The following is a 17213-nucleotide window of genomic DNA, read 5'->3' on the forward strand; positions in this document are numbered from 1 at the left end:
CATATTTTTTAGTTTAGTTTTTAATGTCTGTTTACAGCCTCCTCAAAACACCAATAAACAAACATTCTGAGTTAAAACAATGGAAATAGAAATTGTTATTTATGATGTTTTGTCCTTTCGTTTTTTTGAGAATCCATGAAGTGTCTCTGCTATCCCTTCCAACATTTTTGGCTGTTGTGATTTTTGGCTAGCTTCTGCAGAACTGACTGCTGCCACAGCCCACCACCCACCCCGGAGTCAACAGCAGCTGCAGGGCAGGAAGTAGAGGGTTCTGTGGTGCCCGCCCTGCTGGTATTGGAGATTCTGACACAGTTGACGAGATTGCCCTCTCCCTGCCTCGCTCGCTCATTCAGTCCAGTAACACAGTCAGTGTGTCATTCTTACATTCACATGGTATGTCACAGTCAGTCACACACGGTCAGTTACTGAGCTCACACACTGGCTTGTGTCCAGGTGACGTGTCACAATCTCAGAGTATCAGAGGATCAGTGTGTCACAGGCTCAGTGTGTCAAAGAGTCAGTGCGGGAGGGTGGTGATGCGCATGCTCTGCGAGGCGATGGGGTAGGACACCATGGGTGTGGTGGCATGGCTCATGGTGATGCCAGGCATCGGCTGCGCCATGGATACAGCAACGGGCGCCACAGAGACGGCCACAGGCGCCATGGACACAGGTGGTGCCATACCCTGGGCGATGGTCTGGGCCAGCGCTGCCGAAAGCGGCGTGATCTCGGGGTTCAGGTGGGGCGGGGGCGCCGAGGGGGGGGCAGCATTGGGCGGGGGTGCCGAGGGGGGAGCATTGGAGGAGGCAACCAGGTCCTGCTGGCTGACAGGGCGGGGCTGCATGGCGGCGCTGCTCAGCGTGGTGTGTGTCTGTGCAATGCCGTGGTTGTAGGAGCTCACAGAGCCCACAGGGGGCGCCAGGCTCTGCTCGGAGGGCGCCGGTGTGGAGGACAGGGTCATGACCTTGGGCTGGCTGCGGAACTGGGCATTCTGCTCCAACAACACCTCATTAGTGGCGATCAGGTTTGACACCTTGGAGGGGGCGAGAAGAGAGAGAGGAGAAGGAGGAGAAGAGGGAGATGGGTGAGGAGAGGAGAGTGAGGACAAGGTTTTAATAATCATCTTATGCATCACCTTTATATGTCCACCCTTCCCCCACCACCCAGCTGCCCTCCTTCCTGCTCTATCTCACCTGTTTCTTCAGCTCCTCCACTCTCTTCCTCAGCAGGGCGTTCTCCTCCTCCAGCAGCCGGTACTCCAGTGGGCGGTGCGGGGGGGGCATGGCCTGCAGCCCTAGCTCGTAATGGCCTCCACCGCCTCCGTGGCCACCCCCCTCAGCCAGGCGCAACCCCTCTAGCCTGCGCCTCTTGAGCTGCATGGCGGTGTCGGGGGGGTCCTCCAGAACGCCAGGTTCGAAGAGCGCCCCCTCGAACAGCGGCTCGTATAAGGAGCAAGGGCCACGCTCAAATCTGCGGGGGCCAGGGGGGCCCAGCGATAGACCCCCACCTCCCACACCCCCTCCTCCAAGCATACCCTGATCCCGACAGCTGCCCATGCTTAAACCCAGCCCCAAAACCCCACCCCCAGCCCCGCCCACCAGTCCAGAAACCCCAGCTCCCCCACACCCCCCAGCCCCCATAATTCCCCCGGCGCCTCCCACCAAGCCACTCATCCCCACCCCTACCCCACCCCCCATCCCCATGCCCATGCCCATGCCCCCACCCCCCACACCACAGCCACCAACACCACCCCCGCTGCCAACACTGCCACCAACACCACCACCACCACCACCACCACCACACCCGCTCATGCTCCCGGCACCACCAGCACTCATTCCACCGCCCCCCACTCCTCCCACAACCCCACCCACCACCCCGACCCCTCTGGCTGGCTCGTACTCGTAGTCCTTCTTGACATGCCGGAACTTGCACTTGCTTCCCCGCTGACACTCGCCTTTTAAGAAGTCCCGGCAGATGGGCACCTCCCCCCGGCTGAGGGGCAGGTCAGTGGGTGAGAGGCCCAAGCCGGCCGCCACCTTGCCCCGGAGCCGCAGCGGCAGCTCCCCCGTCTTCTTGTAGTAGTCCTCGTCCTCCTTGGAGCCGTGCACGAAACGGCAGCTGGGTCGGGAGCACTCCTTGTTCTGGTGGTCGTGGCAGAAGATGAATTCGTTCTTCTGCACCCCCAGGTCGGGCACCTCGCTGAAGTCGGGGTGGCGGAAGCGGCAGCGCTTGCCCCGCTTGCACACGTTGCGCAGGAAGTCCCGGCACACATCGTCTACGCCCAGCACCCCTCCTGCTCCGCCCGCGCCCACGCCCAGGCCCACCCCACCTCCTCCGATTACTCCGTTCAACCCCCCCCCTCCTCCTCCTCCACCTCCAGCCCCGATTCCCCCACAAACCCCTCCACCTAGTCCCCCCCCACTGCCACCACCTCCTCCTCCACCTCCTCCTGCTCCACCACCTCCCCCACCCCCCTGGCTACAGCCACCATTGCCCAGTGCCCCACCGCCACCCATCCCGGTGCCCCCCCCTAACCCCACTCCGCTCAGACACCCTCCTGCTCCTGACCCCCCTCCCCCTCCTCCAACACTTCCTCCAACTCCTCCAACTGTCCCACCTCCTACCCCTCCAACTACTGTCCCTCCCCCTCCTCCTCCTCCGCTGCCCCCTGCCTCGTCGCTACCCCCCCCAACACTGCCACCACCACCGCCGCTGCCACCCCCCCCGCCGCCTCCTGACAGATAGGCGCTGTCCCGGTCAGGCATGGCGCTCAGCCCAGGGCCGGGGACACGCTCCACACATGTGGGAGTGTGGGCGGGTGCGTACGCGTGTTTTATGTATGTTTACCCCTGTGTGTGGCTGTCCAGGACTGACATATGCACTCTTCTACTCCTGTGTGTGTGTGTGTGTATGTTTGTGTGAGACTTTTCTTGGTCTTCTCAGCTCAGTGTGAATGTCTGCAATACAATTAGAAAAAATAAATACGTTAAGAAAAAGAATGGAATCAAAGCCAAGAATTATAGCCACTCATAGTACAGGTCCTGGATAGCCAAGTTAGCCAATCACACGTTCACCTGAGTCATGTTCCTTCATCCACTCACCAACTGGGATTGGCAGTGGTAGTCATGGCGACGAACTCAAGCCAACCCCGCCTCCCAGAGTTCCCCGCTTGCTCCTGGGGGAGATGAAGAAAAAATATTATTGGGAGAAAAAAAAAAAAAAAAGGAAAATAGCGATGGATTACTGTTGACACACTCCAGCGTCAATGAGCAGGTTGGATCTACCCCTGTAGCAGATGCTCCAGTTGCACATACACTTCAGTGGTGATTTGATGTGCGGGTCAGATTCGGGACTCTTTCCACACTCCCTTATCAGCGGCCAATATTGATTTCATGTTTCGCCTGTCTGACTGTGGACTCCCTCCACATGCTATCTGCATGTGATGTTAAAGCAGCACTACATCTCAGCTTGGCTACCCCATCACTCCCACTGACACCTCCAGTCTCTTCAGAGGGGCCAGCCCTGCCCAACACCACACACTCTCTCTCTGTAATTAACACACACACATGCAGGGACGGGACATGCAGACTGGAGAAGTCTGGGTCCCAATAAAGTGCAGCCCGGGGGGGGGGGGGGGGGGTTGTGTGGTTCAGGGGGGAGTACTTCACTCACTCTGACTTTAACACACACACACACTCTCACTCTCTGTCTGTGACTTACACACACTCCCTCTCACTCACTCACTCTCTCTCTTTTACTTTAATACACTCACTCTGTGTGTGTGTGTGTGTGATTAACACACACTTACACTCTCTCTCAGACATGCACACGTCTCAAGACTTATAGACTCTCACTCAGACACCGGACTAACGTTTTAATGTTGTGTACTGCGCAATATTCTAGTTAAGCCCCAAACAGCTACTTCTTCTCATAGCGAACGACTATATTGTAGTTACTACTAGTACTACTACTACTACTACTACTACTAATAGTAATAATAATAATAATAATATATTGTTATAATATTAAATACCAGGGCACCAAAAATGAACGATACAGTCAGTATATGTCACGGGCCTGTGTCCGGTAACACGTTCTGACTCACCCATTACAATCGTCTCATCTCCTGATCGCCGTTCACCCTGTGCGACCAGGTGCGCATTTCCTGTATTATTGAACGCTCAATTTTGGATTTCCTGGTTATTTTACTGTATTTTCTTTCCGCTTCTCAAAAACAAAAACCTAAACAACGCGTTGCGGGGCCCGCTCTCATTGGTCCTCCAAGCCCGACGACTCCGCCACCACCATTCCTCCCAAGCAAGAAGGTCCCACTCAGAGTAGCATAGAAATCAACAAAAGCTTGAACTAGAACAGCGAGGTTGCGCAGGATCGGTAGAGCGCCCCCTGCCGCTTACTCGTTATCTGCCCTCTCTCACTCTTGGTCAATCTGTTTTTGAGGACAGTGCTGGTCTGTGCTTTTGCCTAAACAATAGTTGCTTGTTCTTTTTTGCATTCTCCCAAATTATTTAAATTAAATTGTTGAACAAGAATTTAAAAAAAAAAAAATTGTATCCTAACCTAAATTATACTACTACTTCGATTCCAAACTATATCACTAATATTATTACCCTGCATTACTACCATAAAACATAAATATCCAATAAAATATAATGCACAAAAAGCACTGTTGCGTGCAGATCAAATATCTTCAGATGTAGCAAAAACACAAACCAATATGATGAAACATAGAAAAGTGCAGTATTGCAAAGTGGATTATAATGCTAGTGTACTATGGTGTACTGTAAAAACAGTGAAGTGTAGTGTGGTTTATAAGGGTAAAGTCACATAGACCAGCGTGGGAGCGACACAATAATAAACGGGTATACACGACCCAAAGACAAGGCTGCAACACTTAAGTCTGCGCACACACTTCCTGTGCCTTACAACACACCACGATGACTGACTGACCAACTAAACACTTGAATTGTGTTTAGGATCAGGGATTGGGTGCAGTGGAGGTCATTAATGTTGTTAGCCACCAATGACGACTCTGCATAGAAGCAGGGAGAGGGCATGACAAGGGGGAGCAGCCAGGCGAGAGAGAGGACACACCGGAGCAGAGCCTGCTGGGCCGTGCTATGCCAGCTGACTGGAGATGGCGGAGAACTGTGTGCGTATACATGTACAACCTGATCGTATCAATGGTTCAGCAGCCAATGTTAACGCTGCGAGGGAACTTTGACCAATCTCAACTGTTTCTTTTGTTGTTGTGCAATCTAAATCTACTGTGAAATACTGTACATGTTAATCCGGTCTGTGTTTATTGGTCGGTTTCAGTGAATAGACAGCACGCATCAGATTTTTATGTACATAGGGAACTGCGGCCTAGTGAGAGCTTTATATTGTTTGGGTAAGTTAAATGAGCAAGATGGCATGCGGACTGCAGGACGGTCCATGAGAGCTGCAGTCCGATCAAGACCCTGATGAGGACTAACTGATAAGCTTCCCTGAAATGCTTTCCAAGAGATTGTGCAGACCCAGTTTTATCAGCTGTCCAGATGGCTGGTCTCAGAGGATCCTGCAGGTGAAAAAGCTGGATGTAGAGGTGCTGGGCTAGCATGGTTAGACATGGTCTACAGTTGTGAGGCCAGATGGACAGTCAAATTCTCTAAAACCATGTTGGTGGCCTATGGTAGATACATTAACATTCAGTTCTCTGGCAATGGCAAGGGGTGGTAAAGGACTAAGTCAACATCCTATAAAACGTTGAAGCATTTAATTGGCCAAGAGTCCAATACACTGTTGGGCAGTTAAGTTCCTACCTGGGAAGATTTAGGACAACTGCCTGCAGCGAGATTAGAGGGATCAGTACAATTTACAATCCCAAAACTATTATTCCAAATAGGCCCATCTGCAAACTCAGATTGTATTTACATTTCATTAGACAGGTTGCTGTAAAAGTGGTTCTCTACTAGCTTGTGCTTGACTGCTTGTGAACAGTAGCAGGGATGAAAATGGGACAGGGCTGTGGCACCATTAGAAGGGGAAAGAAAAAGGCAAGGCAAAGTTGTTTTAACACCGAAAGACAACATTTTATTTGTGAGAAGTGGCCATACACAGGGCTGGGATCAAGAGTCCAGAGTATCCCCACAAAGAACAGGCTTTCCCAAGACCTGCCACAGAATCCCTCGGGCCCGAGTCAGGAGTCTGTTGCTGGCATCTTGGGAAGTCTCTTCCTCCCATGGCCTTACCAGGCACAAATGAAAATGGTGTTGGAGATCGTCCGATGGCACCGCCCTCTGGCTCTGCAGGGTGGCGGTGAAGGGGAGGGGTCATCACGGCTGCAGTAGAGGAGCTGGCCTTTACTTGGACCTCTGCCTCATCTTTCGCCTCTTGCGCTTCAGCCTGCAACCACAACAGGTAAATTAATCACAACACTGCCCCAAAAGGGGTAGACAATCAAGGCATTGCTCTAGGAGTGTTAAACCAAGGCATAGGTAGATTACATGGTGAAATAGAAGTACATGAGAGTATGAATAAGGAGCATTTAAATTTACTAGGAAAATAGCTCAGGCAGAAATCCTGCGACAGGACTGCAGAATATGCACTAAATCACCCTGGATAAGGGCATCTGCCAAGAAATTAATCAAAACTTACACTAACAAAATTCTGGATACAAGATTCACACATCCCCCCCCCCCCCCCCCAGTTAAACCCCTGGTGGAAAGTGCTTACCTGCGCATTCGCTTCTTTCTCCACTGCAAGAGAAGAAAAACAGTGAGAAGAGAACAGACCTGCTGCACTACACAACCTGGCAGATCTCTTTCCAGGCTGGACAGTGCTGGGTCAGACCAGAATTCAGGTGGTCAAAATTAAGATAAACCAATCTATAAAGCCTGCAGGAGTGTGGCTCCACAGGGCTGGACACTACGGACCCAGAACTACCAAAGGAAATTGAGCTGCGAATCAGGGGTCAATGTGTCCTAGTTCCTCTGCAGACTGAGGAGTCAATGAAACCCTTTTATGAATGCATGGTCCAATTCTGGTCATACATTAACCAGCTCCACATCGAGAGTGGGATACGAGCAGAAAATATCCGCATTTAAAATTTAACAGTACCAGAACTCAACACTAAGCATACGATTGTTCAATACAGCACTGCATCGGAGACAAAGTAACAGGGGAGGAATGATCAATCGCAAATAGTGGTATACAATTTAAGTGCAATAACTAGTACGCCAGTGTGAGAACTGCAGCTCAAGGCAATGCAAGCCTGAAAGAGGTAATTTTAAATCGTGTCGCACTTTGAGTAAGGGGAATACCAGCACAAATTAAACACCAAATAACGACAATTTGCACAAAATAGACAGGGTGGAGATAAAGCAGCACGGGTTAGTTAACTGCGGCGCACAGCTCTACTCGCAGTGGCCGGACACCATTGCTACAGACAGCGTGGTTCAACACGAGCTAGGCCTCAAAACACCAGCGTGCTGCTGGGATTTATACTGGCGCAGCAACAGACCTGCCGCGAAACACTGCAAATACTGCTACAAAGACAACGCGTTTTGTTAGGCCTTAATGGGATCAACACTGATCACTGGTACATTTAAATACATCTCTACCAGCTTCGGGAAGTCGACAGACCCAACCATACAGGTTAATTTAAACAGAATACAGCGCGGCTACTCAGAACCTTGCGGGTGCCGAACGGTCGCACTCCGAATTGGCGTACAAAATCCAAACCGGGGCTGCAGGGGGTGTTAGGCCGCGATTACGCCGTTTGTTCTGGATTCGTAAATTTGGGTTTGCTGCGAATTTCTTGCGATTAAAATATTACACGTTATACCCGTCACTAAATTTACGGTTTAACAGTTATTTGCTGAAGGTCTGAAAAACACGATTACACAGCGCAGCTTTCCGAGTGTCAATCTCCCCACCCCCCCCCCCCCAAAATAAAATTAAAAAAGTATCTTACCTTTGCTCTCATCTTGTGGAGATGTGTCTGTGAACGAGAGAGAGAAATAAAACAATTAGTAAAACCCACGGATGGCGATGGATTGAGTTGGATTACTTCGATCAAATTTCAAGCCAAGCCACTGCGCTGAAGACAGCCGATGCGTACCTTCCGAAGACGGCAACAACTCCAAGAGGACGTGACGAAGGTCGGGGCGGGTATTTATAGCGCTGAGCTGTGACGCGGCAATGCGGAAAATCTTCGCCGAGCACTATGGGGGATGGAGTTTTTCTCTGGCACACAGTTGGTCGCCCGCATGGTGTAGTCTTGCAACGCATGTTAAATATAGTGAAAACTATACAAACCGTGTCTAGATTTGCCCCTAAAAGTACATTTCAGATTTTATGTGTAGCTATGAAGTACAGAAATGCAATTACACGTATATTACATTTCACACGAACAGTGTATATCATGAAGCTATACAAAGATAAGAAAATATATTTAAATAAATATATTGATCACGGAATTATTGTCTTTTTTTAGGATTAATTCAAAAAATAAAACGATTTGGGTTGAAGGCCTGCTGTAGGTTTATTTTTAAGGTTTAATTAGATACCGGAAAATGTAGGAATAGTTTAATGGATAGACGCCCTTATCCTTATCCATAAGATTAAAACAAAAGTGCAAGAATACAAAGCAGGCATAATACAAATTACAGTGTCAATATTTTAGAAGTGAAAAGGTAAAATATACAGTTAATATAGAATACAATCATACAAATTATGTGTTGTCTGAGCATAATTCGAATCAAGACACATTTTACAATTCATTAAACATAGGGGGCCAGATTAGGGTTATCTTGTTCAGTAAGTCACATTGTTACTGCATAAACATACACAGGAACTCAGCCTCAAAATGCACAGCTGAGGTTGGGATCTGGGTGCCGTTAAGGGGCAATTGTGATGCAAGAAGGTAGGGAATTTCTTTTTGTAAAGCAATAGGGCTACAGCTTACAGCAGGAAGCAGCAGTTATGAAGTCAGTGCAGTTTCAGAGAAGCAGCAGACTAACACACATGGGCACAAGCAGCACAGAACCACCCTGGTGTAAATTTACAATAAACGCATGTCGTTAACCCCTCACCCCTTCTTTGTGTGTGCATTCTTATGTGCCTGGCTGGGGCAAGATTTCCAGTGATCAGGAGAGTCCCCACAGGGACTCCTGTGTCCAGCACCTTCCACCTGCTACCCTGGTCAGCAAGAGCGACTGCGGGGAGCCATGTTTACCAGTGACAAAATAGCCACTTTATTTTGTATAGATATATATACACACACACACACAACTTAAAAGGTATGAGAAATAGATGCATTCCTGGGGCCATGTCTCCAGCAGCTCACTGCTACTCCTCAGAGGTAAATCCTTTCAATAAACACATTCACAAATACTCATTCATACACAGAGACACAGACACAAAGTAGGTTGGTATTCTTATAAAGTTTTATTTTATTTTTTCAGTTTTTTGCAAAGAACAAAAACCAAACAAAAAAAAAAAAGCCCAAAATAGAACAAAAAGGAAATTATTTTTTCTTTTTCTTCCAGACAGGGAGACTTGATGACCTTGTGTTCCTGCCCTGCAGTGGCGGGGGGGCTATGTGTGTGTGTGTGTGTGTGTGTGTGTGTGTGTGGTTGGAGCAGGAGGGTGGGGGGTGGGGGGGTGGGGAGAGAGAAAAACCCAGAGACACAGACAGGGGGCACTAGGGAATTCATCCCAATAGAGAGGGAGAACGAAGAGCAAACCCAGTGATGAGACCCATGCACGTCACTCAGAGCTCTCCTGCAGCTCTTCTGTGCTGTGAACACTGATGACATCATTGCTCACTCTGCTTCAACAGCCAGTATTACCTCCTCCAGCAACACCAAGAACCACTCCGCTCCTCCTCAAGACAGGAATTAGATAAGCACTGGAGAGGATATTATCAATCACACCAAACCGAAGTCAAACCACACATCCGCCAACCCCACCTCTAGTAACATACCAGTCAGCTGCTGCAACCACCATCCCCCGTTGATAGACAACTTGTGTGAGAGGGCCATGGTATACTGGACGCCACAGGACGAACTCAACCCAGTTTTCACCAGCTACTCTGAACATGATCCATATGGCAAGGATTCAAGAACGCAGTTGGATTCCCAGACTGCAACCTGGAGGCCTGACTAATTTTAACTAAAATAAAAATCAAAACTAAACCAATCAATTGTCTAAATATGTATAGATTTTTTTTGTTGTTTCTCCAATGGTCTCAGTTGCTGGTGTTCCCACACTCAACCCCATCCACTCATGTGCTTGCCAAGACAGATTAAATGGTGTTCCAGGGTGTGTGTACGCATGCTTGTGCGCACAGGCACACATAAAGCTGTTGAGATGCAGTTTAGGCTGCTGCACCAGCAGCAGGTTTTAAACCTTTGGTGTGGTCCCAGGCGCACAACAAATGGCCTAGTGCTGTCGGATGAATTGGTAGCAGAAAAAACAGAAGTGGGAGAAAATGGTGAGTGAGAGGAGATGCACTAGAGAGCATGAGCATAAATTAAGACTTACATAATTAATGTAAAGAACAGGAGATCAGGTTAGCGAATTGGAACCCGTCAAGAACCCGCCGCTCCACTCACTCACGCTGGGGGAGGGGCTTAATGGGAGGGCAGGGTCAGGAGATGCACTACAGCAGGCACCTCCCTTCGACAACCACAACAGCCCAATTTTTTTTTTTTTTTTTTTTTTTCAAATTCCATTATTCTCTCATCTCTGGATTCAAAAGTGGGTCTTCAGCAGGCAGGGTGCTGTGGAATTTTCCACAACCCTCTGCCCCGGTCCTAGATCTGACAGTGAGTTGAAGACCACACCCCTCCCTTGCCTGTGTGTGTGTGTGTGTGTGTGTGTGTGTGTGTGTAAGATTTAAAAGCCTTGGGTTCCTGCTGGAGTTCAACTGACTGATTTGTCTCACTCTCTTGAAGCCACCCCAGTGTGCGGAGGTAATCAATATTTCCTCCTCTACAGAGACAGGACTTATCAACTGGGGCAGGGGCCTTTGGAAGGGTTTGATTAATTGGATTATCCTGTATTAACTCCATCTATCTTTCACAGGCAGAAATCAAACTGCATAAGCAAATGTACATACATACATATACAGGTGTACATGCATAGGTATAAAAACACATATGTATATTTGCCTATTGAAGGTACCTACAGAGCAAAGCGGACTAACATTTGAAATGAGTTTAATTGTAAAAAATAAAAACTCATCTCATACATAACGAATCTCTGATTAATTGTGCACTCTCATCATCTTTGCTTCTGGGCCTGCCTTTGTCCTGTGTGGGGGCCTGGACACACTGTCCCAAGTCAGTTTGAGTCCCCAGTCTGGCCTTTGCAACCTCCCTGCCCCCAGCTGCAGCTTCCCCAGTATGTCTTGGCCCACCCTCTGTAACCCAGTTAGAACTGGACTGGGTTCCGAACTGTACTGGGTCAGCAGGGTGGAGGCAAGGTCCTGACCGAATCGGGGGGAGATATAGAGAGAAGCAGTCAATGGGAAACGTTTTACTTCAGTTTTACGGTTTACACTTAAGTTTCCAGTACAGAGAGATCAAGGGGTAAAGAGTTATCACACATTCTGCCAACACCTCCTGGGGGGTGGAGATAAAGGATGGGAACTACTACACTCTTCTCTTGTTCTTCCCTCTCTGTAGGTGCTATGTGAGAGGCTGGGGGGGGGGGGCAAATGTTGCCATTTGTTGTATGCTTTGCTCTCGGTTTTCTTTGGGGGCATGTGTGAGTGTGTGTGTGTGTGTTGTCTGTGTTTGTAATAGGGGGCATGTTACTCTGCAGCCTCCGTCTCCTCCGCTGGCTGGCCTGTCGTGGCATTCTCTGCGTTCTTGGAAGCCTGAGAGCGAACATAGAGAGAATGTAGCTACAGTTAAAATCACTATTGACATGACTATTGTAATTGTTACTATTCATGTGTACCGTTTTGACAATTATCTTTATTGCTTTGGCAACACTTTCACTAGTCATGCTAATAAAGCGCTTTGATTTTGAAATTGAGAGAGAAAAGAGAACAGCATTTTAACACAGGAATTCAGTACAAAGCAAAACGTCCTTGCCAGAGCGAGTATGAACGACAATGAGAGTCAAACTACCTTCTTTTTCTTCTTCTTCTGTGTCTTCCTGCTGGCTGAGCTCTGTAACAGGGCCTGGGGGGAACAATTATCACAATCACTATTAAGTATACAGCCAGTGTCCCAAATCAAGAGCCCCACCCTTTAGCCAAGAGGGCGTGGCCTGAACATAACCATCCCCTCCCTCTACAACCCCCGATATACAGACCCAGGCAGTCTCTGCAAAGGTCCCATGCAAACCCACAACCCCCCACCTTCTCACCTTGAGCTCGGGGTCCTGTACTTCGTGCTCAGACTTGTACTGCTCTGGTTCGAACGGGCCGCTGGTGATCCGCATGGGTCCGTTGGGCATCAGCAGCACTGTGAACTTGAACTGGGCCACATACTCACCTGGACACAGACAGAGGGACATATTTAGCACAGATAAAGACACTGCTCCACAGCACTCAGAGATAGACAGAAAGTGTCAGAAGTGCCCAACATCCCAGAGACAGAGGTGCACTATACGGTCTAGGCCACCGAGAGAGACAGTGTTGAGATGGACAGACAAGGACACAGAAGGACACACCTTCCTTCTCGTAGAGCACGTTGAAAGGCTGCAACAGTTCGTGTTTGGCACACTCCACCACACCCAGTCGCGCCTTCCCCTCGTCTTCAAACGCTCTGCACACCAGGAGGGAGGGAGGGAGAGAGTGATCAGAACAGAGGGATCAGGACAGAGACAGATAAACAGGGAATTGCACATGTAGTGTGTAATTTGCTTTGGCAACACTGCCAAGTCAAGCCAATGAAGCATCTTAAATTGAGAGAAAAGTAACCTTAACCAGGGCAGAGGGAAACAAATCAGAGAAAGAGAAGGAGATTTCACAACAGGGAGTGAGGGGGGAATTGGGGGTACCTGAGGGTGAAGGGCATGGCGTCAAAGCGTCTCTCCACCTCGCTGAAGAAAACCCGCGAAGTCTTCATCTTCAGCCCGTACTGCTTGGTGGGGTCTCGCTTGTAAATGGTGGTCCTCTGACCTGCGTCTCTCGCCTGGAGGAGGGAGAGTTTTTTTTCCTTTTTTTTTTAAACGCCATTCATCCGTGTTATTATTGTTCATGTTTGTATTATTTATAACCCCATTGGCAATGCTTTGGCAAAACATTGTATATGGCATGAGAAAGAGAGACAAATAGCTGACCTTGCCCTCCCCAGTGCTGACCAAGACGTCCACAGCGTAAACCTCATGCACCTCAAACTCCGCCTTCTCATGGTCCTTCCTGCAGGTAGACAGAGGCAACAGCCAATCACAACTCATTAATGAACACTTGTGGGTGGGCACAAGCAGCAGCCAATCACATCTCATAAATACACACAGGCCCACACACAGGCAGCAGTGTTCAGTGTCCATGGTCACATTTGCTTGCCGAGCTCATCACACTGCACCTCATAACCCCCCGCCACACACACACACACACGGGACACTGACCTCTGCTGGTCTGTGGGATTCTGGATGATGGTCTTCTCCCCATCAATAATATGCTGCTTCAACTGGTGAGACAGCATACCTGGGAGAGAGGGAGGTGTGGGGATGAAGCTTTGGATGCAGTAAAGCTTCTGAAAAGGACTTTTACACACCTGCCTGTCACTGAAAACCCTCTCCCTGCACTGTCCATTCAAATCACTTCCCAATGCGCACACTCACCCTCAATGGCTGTGCATTTGAAGGACTGGGCAACCTTATTCCAGGCTTCTGTCACCTGGGTGTTCTGAGAGAGAGAGAGAGAGAGAGAGAGAGAGATCAGAACTAGGGTATGAAACAACTGTACTGACAAAGCACTTTTAATTAGTTTTTTCTTCTCTGAAATCCCTACACCCCCTCCTCCCCCTAAGGGCCACCCCCCTTCTCCTCCCAGGTACTAGTTGCCATGGTTACCTGGTTGCCGGGCTTGACGAGACGCAGAGCAGCCTCCGCGCACAGGTGGGCGGCCTTGATGACATCGGCCTTCCTCCCTGTCACAGGGGCCTCCTGCAGGGAGAGAGAATGAGAGGGGGACAAAGAAAGAAGACCGTCTCAGTCCAGGGTTCATAAAGCACTGAGGACAAGCAACACAGATGGGACCCAGACCAGCTCAGCCTCTCTCACCTTGGTCGCTCCAACAACAAAGCTGTGAGCCACATTGGAGATGAAGCCATCCACGTGCACTCCCAGGTCACTGAGGGAGAGAGGGAGAAGTCAGGAAGGGACCAGCTTGTTACAATTTAGATATGAACTATAGCGGTAGGATCTCAATATTTTAATATGTATAGTAGAGGTGAATCCCAGACACACAATGCCCACACGCACCCCCACACACGATGCAGAGACAGACATACTACATGCACCCTCAGGCAGATCCACGGCCCACGCGCCACACAGACTCAGCGAGGAAAGGGGCACCTACATTTTGATCAGGTCGCCCTCCTTCAGGGTGTAGTCTGGGTCGCTCTTCAGGGGGGAGAAGTGGCACACGCAGTTATTGACCGAGACGCTGGTGGGGAAGGCGATCCCTGCACAGGCGTAGACAGAGAGAGATTATTATGATTGTATTGTATTACTATATTGTATTGTCCATGTAATGTAATACATTTTTAAAGCTTTGGCAACACCTGAGCACTCCAGTCATGCCATAAAGCTCATTTGAATTTGAATTGAGAGAGAGAAGTAGAGGGAGACAAACACGTCAAGGTTAAATTAAAGACAATTCACACTGAGGAATCGAGAGATTCACACAGCTGAAGCAGAGAGACACCCCCCCACTCTCTCCCAATCTATCCATTCTGTTCTCACCGTCCTCCCTCTCTCCTATTACAATTCTCCCTCCCTCATTCCATGTCTGCCCCCCCCCTCACCTTTCTTCATCTCCTTCTCCTTCTTGAAGATCTTGCCAGTTTCCTGCATGATGAGGGAGTCCCCCTTTTCACACAGAGCCAGCACTGACACGCCGGGCTGGGCCGCCTCCACCACCTTGCGCACAGCCTCTGAGAGACGGGAGGAGAGGTGTTACAGTGTGGAAGTGGTACATCCTGAACAGCAATTATTTGTTCCAGTTTTTTCTGTTGATTGGTAGTTATGGCTTCATAAAGATGGCACCCCTTGATTGTGTACTTCTGTGAATATGACTATGCAGTAAAACCTTACTATAGAAATAATCTGAATTTCATCATTTAAAGATATAGTATACTATATGATCCCCCTGCAGGTATTACATGTACACTATGTAACACTGTCAGCTAATGTATGATCTACACAGACCTGGCACAGTAATGGGATGCAAACAGTTTTTGTTCAGAACAATATGCAATTACAGATTACAAGTAGGCAAATTAAATCCATTTATCAACCAATACAATTCTAATTAGAGAAAGATATAGTAGCAGCAACAGGGGGTGCCCTGATATACAGACCTAGCGTATTTAAATACTCGTAATACTTCAATATACAGGGGTTATATGATAGCCCACATCATATAGTATCAGTTATATCTGAATGTACGTTATCAATACGTTTTTGATAGAGGTGAAAGCACAGGGTCTCAGAGGTACTGGCTTGCCGTATGTTTGCGCAGAAACAAGTTTGCAAGTTAAAATCACTTGGTATTGTGTCGTTGCAGACGCTTTGGGTCCCATTTCTCCGCTTCAGAACAGACAGAGGCACAAGCACGAACAGTAATAGGAGATATGGCAGGGGCAGCTGGTGCAGTGATCCTAATTACACACGTTACAGCACAACGCCATGTGCGGATTGGAGAGCCACAATTGATACCGTACCAACGCAAAACAACCTAACAACTGTAGCTACAATGTACTAAATTGCGAAGAGGGGAGAGTCGTGACTCTTTTCTATTAATATCCCATAGCGAGATGGCTGTCGACCCTGCAGAGCAAACGGCACCCAGACGAGCCACAGGGCGACCCGCACAAGAGCCAACCAACTGCTCAACAAGTGAAACTCCGGCTGGGAGCAGCGGCCTTGTGTGTATTTAAGGTATTTATTCGGCCACCTATGTGGGTTAGCTAGCTACAGCACTGTGGTTTTAAACGTGCGGGAGAGACAAACGTGGCGGTGCACCGTGCACTGCGACACGGAGTCCAAGTATAATCCTTACGGCTATTAACAACATTTCAGTGACACGTCTGGACGTGTATTTTACTTCAGATCATAACTGTGCTCCCATCCGTGACAACCCCACGTGTTTGAAGACTGAACTTAAGACAACGAGAACAGGTACATTACTGATATCTCCCTATGCACCCGTGCCCAGCTCTACAGATGTGCGTTATATTATTTATATGTCGATTTATACACACGCACAGGTTACAGGGGGGGGGTTCTTTATATGTGCATGTATACACACATACACGGACGGGAGAGGAAACTTGGCAGCAATGCGGGTGTAATGGGGACGGGATGACCTGGTGCTGTGAGCTCACTACCCGCAACTCAGCCATGAAAACCGGATCACTACAGCGGCGCAATTAGGACTAATGCGATTAGAAGGGGTTGCAGGTAGAACCGAGCCTCTAGATGCGATATCTTGAAAACAAAGGCCTTAAAGATACACAAATAGTCTTATATAGAGTTACTAGGCGCTTAGGCCCTACATTACATCCTCTCTCTTTCTCTCACACTCTCTCTCTCTCTCCCCACGCTGCTCTCGCTGCACATGGCCGCTTGTCTGGCGGTGGCTCAGAGAGGCCGGCTACACGACCGTGTCACCGCACGACACAACACACCAAACCCCGCTTTTTTCCGCTTCCCCCTTCCACAATTAAAATATCCGTGCACTCACGGTTGGCGATGTCGCCCCCCATTTTGTACTTGGTGACCACCAGGTCCTCGGCGATGGTCTGCTCTTGCTGCTCGTCGTCTCCCGACATCTTTATCTCGGCGGCTCTCTGGCACTTCTGTCCCCAGGGTGTCGGCGGCGAGCTCAGTCAGTCAGTCAGGCTCGATCCCGTGGCTCCGGCCCGGCCTCCACGACCCGCCCCCCGCGCACATACGCGCCGCACGTCACAGGCCAGGGCCCCGGCCGCCAAAACCAAACGGGGCGGGGCGTGACGATTCGCGTT

The 17213-nt window shown here is 49.2% G+C and overlaps 2 protein-coding genes across 4 annotated transcripts; both read right to left on the minus strand.

The window, feature by feature from the left end:
• Positions 1 to 2: 2 nt before the first annotated feature.
• zc3h10 (zinc finger CCCH-type containing 10) lies at positions 3 to 8182 on the minus strand. Of its 3 annotated transcripts, XM_066708542.1 has the most exons (7): positions 4106 to 4341; positions 3075 to 3175; positions 2610 to 2957; positions 2408 to 2474; positions 1766 to 2275; positions 1194 to 1615; positions 3 to 1033 (listed from the first exon to the last, which is right to left on the minus strand). In XM_066708542.1, the coding sequence occupies exons 3-7, from the start codon at positions 2763 to 2765 to the stop codon at positions 518 to 520; spliced, it is 1671 nt and encodes a 556-aa protein (XP_066564639.1). In that variant the 5' UTR covers positions 2766 to 2957; positions 3075 to 3175; positions 4106 to 4341; the 3' UTR covers positions 3 to 517. The 3 variants fall into 3 exon arrangements, 1 of the variants encoding a protein (XP_066564639.1); XR_010817352.1 differs by lacking the exons at positions 3 to 1033; positions 1194 to 1615; positions 1766 to 2275; positions 2408 to 2474 and adding exons at positions 6736 to 6758; positions 7976 to 8002; positions 8123 to 8182 and having other exon boundaries at positions 2943 to 2957; positions 3102 to 3175; positions 4106 to 6405; XR_010817351.1 differs by lacking the exons at positions 3 to 1033; positions 1194 to 1615; positions 1766 to 2275; positions 2408 to 2474 and adding exons at positions 6736 to 6758; positions 7976 to 8002; positions 8123 to 8182 and having other exon boundaries at positions 2943 to 2957; positions 4106 to 6405.
• Positions 8183 to 9427: 1245 nt separating this feature from the next.
• On the minus strand, positions 9428 to 17117 carry pa2g4a (proliferation-associated 2G4, a). The gene is made up of 13 exons (XM_066708543.1): positions 16934 to 17117; positions 14994 to 15122; positions 14546 to 14651; positions 14248 to 14317; positions 14038 to 14130; positions 13807 to 13870; positions 13591 to 13669; positions 13303 to 13381; positions 13021 to 13154; positions 12691 to 12785; positions 12385 to 12512; positions 12144 to 12197; positions 9428 to 11887 (listed from the first exon to the last, which is right to left on the minus strand). Exons 1-13 carry the CDS (start codon positions 17019 to 17021, stop codon positions 11822 to 11824), a joined length of 1185 nt encoding a protein of 394 aa, XP_066564640.1. The 5' UTR covers positions 17022 to 17117; the 3' UTR covers positions 9428 to 11821.
• Between the last annotated feature and the right edge of the window lie 96 nt (positions 17118 to 17213).

Source organism: Amia ocellicauda, chromosome 7, assembly GCF_036373705.1.
Source record: "Amia ocellicauda isolate fAmiCal2 chromosome 7, fAmiCal2.hap1, whole genome shotgun sequence".
In the NCBI taxonomy this organism is placed as follows: Eukaryota; Metazoa; Chordata; class Actinopteri; order Amiiformes; family Amiidae; genus Amia; species Amia ocellicauda.